Below are 14,109 nucleotides of genomic sequence, written 5' to 3'. Positions count from 1 at the left end.
TGCGACATGTCGCGTGCGACAGTGAGTAAAATTAAATAAAAAATAAACTACTTAATATTTTTAAATAAAATAAAAAGCATTATTAAGATACATCAATGCATAACATTTAAAAATTAGTCGCATTAATATATTTCTTCAGGTTTCGCTGAAAAAAGTGTTTGATTTTTTTGCTTTGAAAGCGACTTCTGTTTTTATCGCATGTGAATGGCTTGGTTTTTTGTAATTATCTTGAAAACGAACAATTTCCCAAAATCAACCTTAGCACCAATCATAGTGCTAATCAAGTGCTATAGCTTTCGCCTTTTGTCAAAATAAAATAATGTTTTGGTATATGTTTTTTTCCACTTTGAATGCGTACGAATGTCGCATTCGACATTGGAGAAATGCCCATATCATATTTATTGAAATAAACCAGATATTTTGACCAATCTAATTCCTTATATATCCTACTAGTACTAGAGGCTTTTGTATGTACATATTCATCCTGGCCTAGTTCTGTTTTCAACATGTTTTTTAAAATTCATCTGAGGTGTTATTTCCACTCCTAAGTAAGTATATCGAGACGCAGTCTGTATTTCTTCCTTACTATAATACCATTTCTCCTCTTTACTAAGTTTTCCAACTTTTCTCAACACCATTATTTGAGACTTTGAGCGGTTTACTTCAAGATTCCACAGGTTACAGTAGCTTTGAAGGTTATTAATCATCGCTTGTAGTTTGTCTGGGTGATCCGCTAACAAAATGATATCATCCGAATACATTAGAAGTCTAATATTTTTCCTTTCTATGCTTTATCCTCCTTCTAAGCTTTCATTTAAGTCGTTTATGTAAAGAGCAAATAGTATTGGCGGTAAAAAGCATCCCTGTTTGCCGCCTGAGTTTGTTTTGAATGTATCTGAAATTTCTGAGCCGTTCGATACAACCGTTTTTGTATCGCTGTATATATTCTCTATGAACTTCACTAGTTTCGTTGCAAGATCAATATGGTGCAGTTTATATATCAAGGCGTTTCTTGGTACTCTATCAAATGCCGCTTTAAAGTCGACAAAGTACGCGTAAACCTTCTTCTTTTCTTCAAATTCTAATTGGAAAATACCGGCTAAATTGAATATATTGTTGACTGTGGAGTAATTCTTTCTGAAGCCGGCTTGATACTCGTTTAAGATACTGTTCCTTTCAGTCCAAGAAGTTATTCCTTCGTTAATTATGCCCATCATAACTTTAGCAATGCAGTTCACCATTGAAATTTCTCTGTAGTTTCCTACCAGCGCAGGATCCCCTTTTTTGAAGATAGGAAAAACTACGCTGGTTCTAAAAGCCTCGTCTACTTTGCATTTTTCGTAAAGATTTGTGTAAGCACTTGACATAGCCGTAATGAAAGTATCGGGAGCACTTTTAAGAACTCGTAAGGAATTCTATCAATCCCTGGAGCTTTGTTTAATTTAACTTTGTTTAGCACAGATCTAACTTCGTCTAGTGAAAAAACTGCGTCAAGCAGATCGTCAGCGTGGAAGTTATGTGCATGAAAAATTTTCTTGTCATTAGCAGTAGGGCCCAGCAGATTTTCAAAATAAACCTTAAATTCATGCGTTTATATGGCGGAACTTATTTCCGCAGCTTCACCCTTTATCTTCTTAACAAATTTCCACCAGCTAGCGCTATCTTTAATGTGGTTAATATTTTCTATAAGCCTGTTATACCATTCTTCTCTATTCCTTTTACATACTTCTTCAAAATATTTATTTGCTTTTAAGTATAACAATTTTTTTTGTTTCATTATAGCTTTCTCTAAAGACACTTAAGCTTTGAAATTATGAGATTCTTGCTTCTTCTACTTTCTTTGGTAAGCTTTTTCTTGCCTAAGCTTTTTGATGTCCTTTGGTTCCTTATCGACGACTGTTTTCTGGCTTCTTGGAGATCTCGAATATTAGGTTCTTTTACTCTACTTATAATTCCTATATTCCTATTTAATTCTTTTGATACTTCTCCGTTTTTTGGATTTAACTTTGGCAATAAGCAACATTTTGAGATTTTGCTGGCTCTTCCACCCAACTTCAATTTATTGGGCAAATGGTCCGACTAACTTTTAAAAACAACTTCAAAGTTCAAAATTAAGCGTTGTAACACATCTTTGTTGACTATACAGTAATCTATTGTCGATTCTCCCACTTGCCTGTTGAAAGTGAAATTTTCTCCTAGATCCCCTTTAGTTCTACCATTTAAAACAATTAATCCGAAATCATTACAAAAATCAACCAAAATCTTACCTCTACTATTCTCTATCTTATCCATTGGATTTCTTATTTCGAACCATGTAACGCCCCCTACCAAGTCTTGGAGTTGTTGTTTTTGTTCCCCAATTCGCGCATTCATATCACTAATTAAGATGGGATTAATAAAATCATCTTCTAGGAAAAGTGTTATAATATTAATTATTTCTTTCTGCCACCCAGCTTGTCTTATATATGTGGGAATCAGTGCAAATTCCTCAGCTTCGTTTTTAATTATTAATACATCTACACCAGTCAGGGTTTTAAAAAACCATTGATAGTTAAGCGTTTTTAAGTTTGTTTTTACACCGCATACTACTCCCCCTATACCTCTTACAAAAATACTAATGCTACTGGACGGTTTCCAAGTTTTTCAAAACCCACAAAATATTTTTTATACTTTTCAATTTTAACTGATTTTATGTGTGTTTCGATTAATATGAAAATATCAAAAGACTTGGCATATTGAAAAATATCAGGTTGCAATGATTTGTTTTCTAAACCATGTACGTTATAAGAGAGTATATTTAGATTAGTCTTGAGCTCTTCACTTCATTTGGTATATTATGCCTTTACATTTATTTTTGTTTTCACGAGTCATTCTCGTTTGAGTATTTAATTTTTGTGTCTTACAATTTCTTATTTTTTTGAGTTTACTTTATGTTCTTTCATTTTCAATATTAAATTATTAAAATAGAAGTTTGATTCGCAAAATTTATTACCATATATATTATTCAATACTTTTGTTGCATTCTCTTCGCCACTCACCAACATTTTGTGTTTATCCCATTTAAAGCATTTATTTTCTAATATATTTTCATCCTGTTCCCCAATACTTGAATTTTACGCGTTGCATCCATGTTACGAATTTCTCTTTTATGTTGAAGTAGTACCTGTTTTTCCTCTCGCTTGTCTACGCTTAGGTCGTTCTCAACGGAAATAGTAGAGCCCGCCAGCTTCTTGATATTCTTAAAGATTGCTCCAACTGCTGCTTCTGTTGAAAATTCCACCTTAACTGCCATCTTATTGACTCGTTCATGTAGAAGTTTAACGCCTCGAATTGTATATACTTCCACGAAGTTCTTTCTATTGCTGTCATGAATTAATCGTTGTATTTCAGTCTTCTCGCTTTCCATTTTGGCTTTCAGCAATTTGACTTCAGAAACCAACGCTTTGTTTTTTTCACTTAATGCTTTAACTTGTTCAGTTAGGTCATCAACAATTGCCGATACTATTAATAGATCGTTTTTCGTGGCTAAATTTTGTAAACTTTCTTCTAGCAAATCTTTCATAAGCCGCATTAACTCCGCTACATCCAAATTTCCAACCGACCTCTTTTCTGCATCCGGTGAGATTTCTACCGGCATTCTTTTGGATCGCCCGGTGACATCCCTGCTATTAGTATCAGGTCAGTCCATAAGTTCGTGCGTATTTTACCCATAAATTCACTTTTGTACGATTTTTGAATACAAAAAATGATTCGCGGAATATAACGGAACTATTTATATTTTCTTTGAAATATTATGCAAGGGATCTTAATCGCGGATAGAAGCACGTGTTGTTAAAAAATAAAATAGAATCTTCGAACTCGTATAAGAGGCATATTTTGTATTTTTTTTTATAAAAGTGGTAAAAATGAAACAAATGCTGCTGCAGAAATAAACACTGTTCACGGAGAGGATATCGTCAGCGTAAGGACTGCGCAAAAGCGGTTTTCAAAATTCCGAAGGGGTAACTGCTGGGAAAGGTATCAAAGCTGGGAAAATGGGTTCCGCATAGACTTTACGGGCCAACCTTCAGCAGAGATTGCATGTGTGTTGTCAGCTGCTGCAACAGCTTGAAAATTAAATCTTTTTGAACCGTATCGTTACTGGTGATAAAAATGGTGAAGATTCTCCCGTCTACTTGGTGGGATATGGCCGGTATTGTATATTATGAACTTCTGAAACTAAATCAGACGATAACTGCTGATTATTATTCCCATCAGCTATCAAACCCGAATGAGGCACTTAACACAATTGACCGACTTTAGTAAATAGACGCAAAGTTTTGTTCCACCACGACAACGCAAGACCTCATACCGCAAGGGAAACATTAGGCAAGCTGAACGAGCTCAGATGGGAACTAATGCCGCATCCACCATACTCTCCGGATATTGCACCTTGTGATTATCACCTTTTCGTGGACTTCAATCCCATATGAGTAACAAGAACTACTCCTCATAAAAAGAAGCTATAAAAAGGGATATCGAAGCGTATTTTGGCTCCATGGACAAACAAATTTTTGAGCAGGGAATAAAAACTTTGCCTTAACGTTGGGAAGACATTGTAAATATTGAAAGAAAAATATATTATTGATTAATAAATACATTAAACATTTGTTTTATTAATTTTAAAACCACCTTTAAAAAACGCACTAACTTATGGACTGACCTGATATTTAGTGCTAGTTTTCGTTGCATACTTTCAGGCTGCTAAATTGCTGTTGATTCTTAATTTTATTTTTATGCTTCTATTGTAAATGCTGTTTCTCGTCGAGAGGTTATGTCCACAGCACCAAGTTCTCAAGCTGCCGGAACAAGATTTACTTCTCTCCCAGCTCTCGTTTCCTCGTCAGGTTGGTTGCACTTGTCAAATATCCGATTGCGCAGCAGATTTAGCCTTCGTAGATAATCTTCGTTGGTGCCTTTGGAGAAAGAAGTTGCCGCTCTGTAGTGTTGTGTTTCCGCCGCAATTATCAGCAGTTTCTTTCGTTCTTAAATCTCAATCGAGTGGCCTTGTTATGGTTACATTTATGGCTGCTGCCCGCTTAGCTGTGTGCCTCACCTTTAACTGCCACCAAACAATTAATTACCTTCAAAAAACTTATTAAAGTAAATACATTTTTTTGATACACTTTTTTGTTTCACTTTCGCACTTGTGTAACCTGCGAAAATTCAAAATTCGCGATACTTTTTGAACACACCTCGTATACTAAAAGTGATAAGCCCATTTATTTAAAAAGCTACCAGTATCCATTTTAGGCAGCAAACTTTATTAACAAGGAAATATAACTTAACTAATAAACGATCTTATGAGGAAGTCATACTCACTATATAGTTCACCTGTACACGTAGTTTCGAGGTCTGGCAACCTTAAATTATCAAGAGCAGAAGTCTTTATATGCCCATAATATGCAGATGCCCATATATCTAAACCCCTTAAAAAATATTTGAGAGAGGAAAATGGACACTTTAAGACCAGGCAAATAAAACTTTCAAAGAGAAAGTGTGTCAGTGGTTAGTGCAACAAGTGAAGACAAATCCAGCAACAAGCGCTCTAAAGTTAACTAAAATGGGCAAAAAGGATTTAAGTTAGACTTGATATCGAGAAACTGTTGGAAGAATACCGAGGGAAGTAAACGTAAATGGCTGAAGGCCGGCGGGCCAATTAAAAGGTCAAAAAAATCGATTTTTTTTTTCCTGAAATCAATAGCTTAGATATTCAAGAACATGAGACACAAATTTTCAGAGTTAAATTCCAAGTATTTGCAGAGCTACAGAGCCGAGCGTAGTGCGGCGTCGAGCAACCGTGCGCTTATTGTTGTAGTTTGAAGCGCGTTTTCTCGGCTTTTCATTTTCACGATTTTACCTAATTTATGTACACGATTGCAAAAAAACTAAACGAGCTATCCATTTCATTCAAAATGCGTTATCTTCAGTATTGTTTTCTCTTCTATGTGAACTAAAAAAACATCCAAAAACTTTTTTTAAGCGACTTTTTTACCCAGTTGAAAAGTTTTTGTTTTCCTTGAAAAACCACTTTTTTTTCTACCTTCCCCAAAAATTCGAATTTTACGTGTTTCTCCCAATTTTCTTAGTTCACATGGAAGATAATTACTTAAAAATTAATAATCTTTTTTTTTTTGTTTTCAGATAAAAATTGCAAGTTGTATCTTGTACAGAAGTTGGATACTTCAGTGGCAAGGCGCTCTGGGAATCTATTGATAACTCGGCTTACAATATATCGTTGGAGATTGTACAAATTTTTTTTTTTAGTTCAAATATATATTAAACTATCCCCAAAACTTCATTTGGCTAATTGTTTTTTTTTCTCATCCTACAACGCTTCGCGAAAACTACTGAATTTAGGACATCTAATTGGCCCGCCGGCCTGAATAGCCCGTAATAAACCTTTTGTAAATTCCAAGAATAGAAGTAAGAGATTGCAGTTTGCGCGTGAGTATCTATATAATACCTCAGCATTTTGGAGGACCGTATTTTTTGCAGACGAGTTAAAAATAAACTTATTTGGGCCAGATGGCAGACTTTTTATATGGCGCGAGGCCAATACGGAGCTCATACCCAACATTTGCCCTCTACTATAAAACACGGCGATGGCAACATTATGGTTTGGGCAATCATGTTATCAAATGGAGTTAGAAATTTGACCTTTATCGAACAAATATGTTTATTTAAAACTTCTGCAAGAAAATTTGGTTCAAAGCGCTGTAAAACTACAAATTGAAGACGACTTTCACTTTTATCAAGAGAACGACTCTAAGCACAAGTCACAAATAATACAAACATGGTTTATATATAAATGTCCCCATATTGTTGAAACTCCTGCACAATCACGGGATTTGAACGCCATAGAAAATTTGTGTTCGGTTTTGGAGAAAAATATAAGAAAATATGACATCCCTAAAAAATTGATCTTGAAAATGCGAAAATTGAAGAGTGGAACCAAATTAATTCAGAATAAACAAACTGTAATAATGATAATAAAGAATACCAACAAAGTACTAAACACCTTAAAATGTTAAAAATTAGAAATTTATATATTAGTTGCTCTTTTTTAATAGCATGATTTAAGCTGCGATGTGAATTCTCCGTATATTTTTTTTCTTTTTTTGCATTACATTGAAATGAGTGGACACGTTTTTGTATTTTATGTTGAGAAATGAAATAAATAAATAAATAAATAAAATATCTGCATACTCTGTTTTTCCATTTTCGCAAAATATTATGAAATATAGAACACTTTACAAAAAAATCGTATCTGTATCAAATAAGATACAGATGTAATTAAACTTGCTTGAGCATATTATCAGTATGTATCTATGGCAATTGGTATTAGTTTCTTTTGGGCTATGAATATATCGCTATGGAGGATTTGCCCCGGTTATTCGGGATTTGGAGTTGATTTGAATTCGGGTTTACATGATGCCTTTTATACCTATTTTCTCCACAAATTTTGCATTCGTTGGATATTTTGCTTATTTTAGCCGGCATTTTAGGGAAATATATTAGAATTTTTCAATGGCTTGTTTTTTTAGTCCCTATTATGTTTTGCTGCTCATCTGTTACAAATCTTCAATTTTTGATTGAGTGAATATAAAGCGTTTTTCAGTAAGAGCGCTTCAACTTTTTTTTTTGAATAAAACACAAACGGCTTAACTTTTTTAACTAATTTTTTGTTATTATCGAGTTTGAACATATACATTTAAGCATGAAATTCGATTTCTTTTGCATGACCACCGCGTGCACGTTTTACGAAGTCCAATCGTTGAACCCAATTTTCGACCACTCTTTTGCATAAATCGGTCGAAATTCCAGCAATTTCGCGTTCAATATTGGCTCTGAGCTCACAAATCGTCGCCGGCTTGTTACTGGAGACCAATCACTTCACATAACCCAAAAGAAAATAGTCTAGAGGCGTGAAATCACAGGAGCGCGGCGGCCATTCGACCGGTCCATTTCTGGAAATAATGCGCTCATCGAACTTACTCTTCAACAAATCAATTGTAGCGTGTGCTGTGTGGCTTGTGGCCCCGTCCTGTTGAAACCACATGTCGTCTAAGTCCATACCATTCAATTGCGGCCAAAAATAATCGTTTATCATGTCGCGGTATCGATTTCCATTCACAGTAACGTGGTGATCGATCTCGTCAACGAAAAAATATGGGCCAATTATGCCGCCGGCATGTAAACCGCACCAAACAGTGATTTTTTTCGGGATGCAACGGTGCCTCATGAATCACGTGTGGATTGCTTTCTGCCCAGTAACGCATATTTTGCTTGTTGACAAAGCCATTGAGCCAAAAGTGAGCTTCATCACTGAAGATGATTTTTTGGAAAAAATCTGGATGCTGGTAGCAGCAACAGAACGATTATTTTCATAAAAAATTTGCACGATTTGCAATCGTTGCTTAAGGGGGTAAGCTGGTCTAGAATTTTGAAAAAATCGAAAATTTTTTTTTTGTCTTAAAAGGTGCTTTAGGGTCTTAGAAATAATATACCAAATGAGGGATGCCAGCAAAAATGTCTAAATGCCCAAATTTTTCATTCGACGGCAGTGCCTTGCAGGTATGCCCCGAACGCTACTTACAACTTTAAACGCGTTTTTCTCGAAATCACTTTTTTTAAACTGGCCGAAGACATAACTCGAACAAATCCTTACCGATTCTTACGAAATTTTGACAATACATTCGAAATACCTTTCTCCGGAGACGTACGTAGGATTTTTTATTTATATTACATAGTTTTTTTTTTAATCAACAATTTTATGTCGTTCTTTATAGTGAAAATTGTAACTTTTTGTTCAAACGTGCACCATTTCGCGAAAAAACAAAATATCGAAAAAATCCTACGTACGTCTCTTTCTGTTGTTATATAGAAACTAAAAAAATTTTATTTTTTGATCCAGGACAAAAATTAAGGAGTTTACGTCTTCGGCAATGGACCCACTAGAAAAAAAGGCGCCTTAGGAGAACTGCTGGACAGCGGCCATTTTGAAATTAATTCAGACGAAAAATTTTGTATTTGTACCATGAAAGCTATATTATTAAACCTATTTCACAGATTTTCGATTGATTCCTTTGTTGAGTCAAAATAAATTCATAAAATATGCCCATTTTTTGCGCTCTAGACCAGCTTCCCCCCTTAAGTGTGTAGCGTTCCATGATGAAATGTATACTAATGAAGTTTACAAATGACAACCGAAAAATAAAAAATATTGCGTCGTTCGCCCTCCCTATCGGAAAAAAGTTGAAGCGCACCTATTGAAAAACGCTTTAATTTTGAAAGTATTGAAATATATGGGATATAACTATTGTTTGGTCCATTATATTCTCTGAGGTAAATAATCCGTTAATCACAGATGGACTTAAATAGCCTTTCAATAAATTTTTGAGTGGGTTGAGTAATTGTGTATCTATGGTATCTCGGAAAAAGAATTTTTAAGCCTTAAGAGCTTTTCTGTCTAGTTAGTATCGAAATTTGGGTTTTAAAAAACTGATTAGAGCTTCTATTGATGGTCTTAAACTTTGTCCTGAGCTCTCATTGGAGTAGGATGCTATTCTTACTGAATTTAATTCCGGAGGTCGAAAAAGGGTGTCAGCATTAGTTTCGCCTGGTTTGTGTTTGAGTACGAGGTCGTATTCCTCTAAGATTTCTGTCCATCTTTTAAGCTTTGACTTCCTGTTTTTAATACTGAGAGAGTACGTTACTTGTCAGTAAATATTTAAATTTAGCCTGTTCCGTATAAGTAATTTCGAAAAGATTTGGGAGACCATTGCGATAATTGCCCAAATTTCTTTATTGTTGGCCGCCCAATTCTTCTTCGTTTTCGTTAATATATAGAGGTGAAAACAATTGGTTTAGCGTCATAAGATGAACCAAAACTGGTGCTCTTTTACTTGAACTAGAAAAAAGCAAAACAGTTAACCCAGAAGTTTGAAGCAATTAGAGTAAACAGTAAAGGCGGTTGGCTCCATTACTACCCTCAGACAAACGTCGACTTTAGAGGTCAGAAGCTTGGATGCCGTTACAAAGAAGAAGGAAGGCGATGAAGCTGTCAGGAAAGTGCTAGCGGGCACTACTGACAATATCAATGTTATGGTCACAAAACCTAATCAACGAGAACAAGTTCGGACTTATGTTACTCTCGCCATTAAAAGCGCGGAAAAAACTGCTGCAGTAAAAGAATATGATAGCCATTACATCTCTGAAGCGATGCTACCGGTGCACCTTCATTCACACTGCAAGGTACCAGACAGAAGCGGAAAAGTTCTATGCATTCGATGCGGCGAAGATGGGCACAAGATGAAAGATTGCACCAAAGAGCCGAAGAGTTGCCTATGCACTGATGTCAAACGCAGCGAGGCAAAGCATATGACAGATTCGAGAAAATGCCCGATGACAAAAGAGCAGACCAAAACATGATTTTACTCCAACCAAACATGCACAGGAGTAAAAACGCAGATCTGCTAATGTAGTAGATGGTCTTCCAATCAAAGAAAGCATGAAGATGAGTCGGGAACTGGGGTAGGTTAATATGATATTACATTTCTTGGAATTAATTACTCTACCCTCTTCTTATAAGAACATTTAGAGGTTTGACTATTCTGGCGTAGTCCTATAGGAATCGTTTCTTGTAATCGGAGAAACCCTGAAACAACTTTAGGCCTGTTAGAATTCTTGCGTAAGGGAAGTCAACGATTTCTTGGTTTCTAGTGAGATTTGTGATGATTCCATCAGGAGAAGTTAGGAATCCTTAAAATTATATTTCCTTTTTAAAAACAATCGCAATTGTCCATTTGATTGCTTCCCGTAGAGTAGTTCCCGGAACAACCGCCAGGTGACGCTCTAAGTCAAGTGATTTGAGTTCTTTTTTTTTGTTAGAATGCCACATCTGAGATTAACATTTCTACCAAAATTTTCCCGTCATTGCTTGTTACGGCCGTAAATCTTTTTCTGAACGTTTTTTATGTGATACTTTTTACAGTTCTAAAAATGGATTTGAATTCGGAAGAACGAGTTTGTATTAAATTTTGCATCAGTGGTGCAAAAACCTTAGAAATATTGATAGTCTAGACCCTGAATGATGAATAATACCCCAAAGAAAGAGTAAAACAGCCATTTACGTGGCGTGATTGCTTCAGAATAGATCGTTCGCCCATCCAGGATGATAAATATAGTGGCAGTGGCATCGAAACTACAGTGAAATAAAAGTGGATTAGTAAGCACAAATTAATCATCAGTGAGCTGGTAGAGTACTTGAACGTTGCCTGTGGTCCCGTCCAGGACATTGTAGTAAATAATTTGTGCTTGCGAAATGATGCTGTAATGTTGGTCCCAAAGGACTTGAGTTTCATGCAATAAAAAGACTGCGTTGATATTAGCAAATACATGATTTCCAAGGCAGCATCCAACGATGCTTACAGTTTTTATGGATTTCAACGGTATTGTACACCACGAAGGCCAGATACAAGGTCAAACAGTTATATATATATATATAATTGGCGTACACCCTTTTTGGGTGTTTGGCCGAGCTCCTCCTCCTATTTGTGGTGTGCGTCTTGATGTTGTTCCACAAATGGAATGAACTACAGTTTTAAGCCGACTCCGAACGGTAAATATTTTTATGAGGAGCTTTTTCATGGCAGAAATACACTCGGAGGTTTCCCATTGCCTGCCGAGAGGCGACCGCTATTAGAAAATGTTTTTTTTTATTAATTTGGGTTTCACCGAGATTCGAACCAACGTTCTCTCTGTGAATTCCGAATGGTAATCACGCACCAACCCATTCGGCTACGGCGGCCATCTTTGACTTCTTTTTTATACTGATTCATACTTATTCACAGCATTTAAAGGGAATCAATTCCAAAAAGCAATAGAAAAAAATAACACTCTTTGTTTATCTTTGACTTCTTTTTTATACTGATTCATATTGATATATATATATAATTGGCGCGTACACCCTTTGTGGGTGTTTGGCCAAGCTCCTCCTCCTATTTGTGGTATGCGTCTTGATGGTGTTCCACAAATGGAGGGACCTACAGTTTCAAGCCGACTCCGAACGGCAGATATTTTTATGATAATGTTTTTTTATTAATTTTGGTTTCACCGAGATTCGAACCAACGTTCTCTCTGTGAATTCCGAATGGTAATCACGCACCAACCCATTCGGCTACGGCGGCCATCTTTGACTTCTTTTTTATACTGATTCATATTTATTCACAGCATTTAAAGGGAATCAATTCCGAAAAGCTTCAAATTCTTTGGAAAAACGACAAAGTAGTGGCCGTTGCATCTTTGTTGACTTCTATTCCCCTTTTATAGCGGCATGTTGCAGTATCATTTATTGTTTGTTAAAGAATGTCAGCAGCTTTTTTTTCCATTTTATGTGATGCCATTAAGACCTTGTCATCCGCGAATGTGGGTATCGTGCTATTTTTTGCTATTGGGATTGGTATATCTGTTGTGAATATCAGGTACAAAAGAGGCCCCAGGACGCTACCTTGAGGTACACCTGCTGTCATTTGCATCTGGCTTGAGCATTCGTCTGCAAACTTCACAAAACTCCTTAATGCCACACACCGTCAAAAGCTTTTGCAATATCAAGGTAGACAGCTACGCAGAACCTTTTATTATCAATATCTTCTAAACTTTGTGGACTTGCTGCAGAGTTAAGTTCTGTCTTCTAAATCCAAATTGATGGCTTGGTATTATATTTTTTTCTGTCAGTATTTTGTCTAATCTGGCAAAGAATATTTTTTCAAACACTTTTGAAATAATGGGCAAAGGACTGATGGGGGCATATGATATCGCTTCTGATGCATTCTTACCTGTTTGGGTATTGCAGTTATTTGTGCAACTTTCCAGGGGCTTGGGAAGCATTGTGTCCTTAATATGTTGTTGAATATTTGTCGTATCATCAGGTAGTTCTTTTGGGATTTTACGATTTAGTAGATCATATTCCGGTGCTTTCTTACTGTTAAGATTTTTCAAATGATATATGATTTCTCCAGAGGTTGCCATTTTCCTTTTCTTTCCTGGGTTACTCATATTTACATTTTGTTCCATGTGCTGGGTGTCTTTTTCGTGTAAGAATATTGTTTTAAAGTGTTCAGCGAGTGTGTTTAAATATATAAGGTTGTCAAAAAAGTCTTGCGGTATTTTTATTGAATTTTCAATTGTTCATAAAATTGGTTATAATAATGCGATTTAAGACAAATATGCGCCGTTTTGTTCGATGACGAGTTCCCAACGAGATGCCAACTTCATAATGCCCCTCTTATAGAAGCTCGCTTCCCTATTGTCAAAAAACTCGGAGAGCCAATTTTCACAGGACTCTCTTGTGGACAACTTCCGACTACCAAGCTCGTTCGCCATGGACAGAAATAGGTGGTAATCACTTGGTGCGAGATCTGGACTATACGGTGGATGCAAAAGAACCTCCCATCCGAGCTCCCGGAGCTTCTGGCGCGTCACCAAAGATGTGTGTGGCCTGGCGTTGTCCTGATGGAAGACAATTCGGCCTCTGTTGATCAAAGATGGCCTCTTCTGCAGGAGTGCTGCATTCAAGCGGTCCAGTTGTTGGCAGTACAGGTCCGAATTGAGCGTTTGGCTATAGGGGAGCAGCTCATAGTGGATGATTCCCTGCCAATCCCACCAAACACTCAGAAGAACCTTCCTGGCCGTCAATCCAGGCTTAGCCACCGTCTGGGCAGCTTCTCCGCTTTTCGACCACGACCGTTTGCGCTTCACGTTGTCGTAAGTGACCCACTTTTCATCGCCAGTCACCATCCGCTTCAAAAACGGGTCGATTTTGTTGCGATTCAGAAGCGATTCGCATGCATCCATACGGGCAAAAATGTTTTTTTGCGTCAAGTCGTGTGGCACCCATACATCGAGCGTCTTTTTGAATCCAAGCTTCTTCAAATGGTTTATAACGGTTTGATGACTCATGCCCAGCTCTTGGCCGATGCTATGGCTGCTACTATGCCGGTCTCTTTCGATCAATTCAGCTATTTTATCGCAATTTTCGACGACAGGCCTTCCGGACCGTGGCGCATC

General features: G+C 36.6%; 1 protein-coding gene across 1 annotated transcript in view; it reads right to left on the bottom strand.

The window, feature by feature from the left end:
* LOC128869792 (kelch domain-containing protein 10 homolog) overlaps positions 1–13,071 on the bottom strand; it is a 32,285-nt gene extending 19,214 nt beyond the window's left edge. The window contains exon 1 of the mRNA XM_054112394.1: positions 12,879–13,071. Within this exon, the coding sequence (XP_053968369.1) occupies positions 12,879–13,071 (193 nt within the window). The remainder of the gene's footprint in view (positions 1–12,878) is intronic.
* Between the last annotated feature and the right edge of the window lie 1,038 nt (positions 13,072–14,109).

This window comes from Anastrepha ludens, chromosome X (genome assembly GCF_028408465.1).
Source record: "Anastrepha ludens isolate Willacy chromosome X, idAnaLude1.1, whole genome shotgun sequence".
Classification (NCBI taxonomy): Eukaryota; Metazoa; Arthropoda; class Insecta; order Diptera; family Tephritidae; genus Anastrepha; species Anastrepha ludens.
Note: the sequence above shows the minus strand (reverse complement) of the source record. Positions and strands in the feature narration are given on the sequence as shown.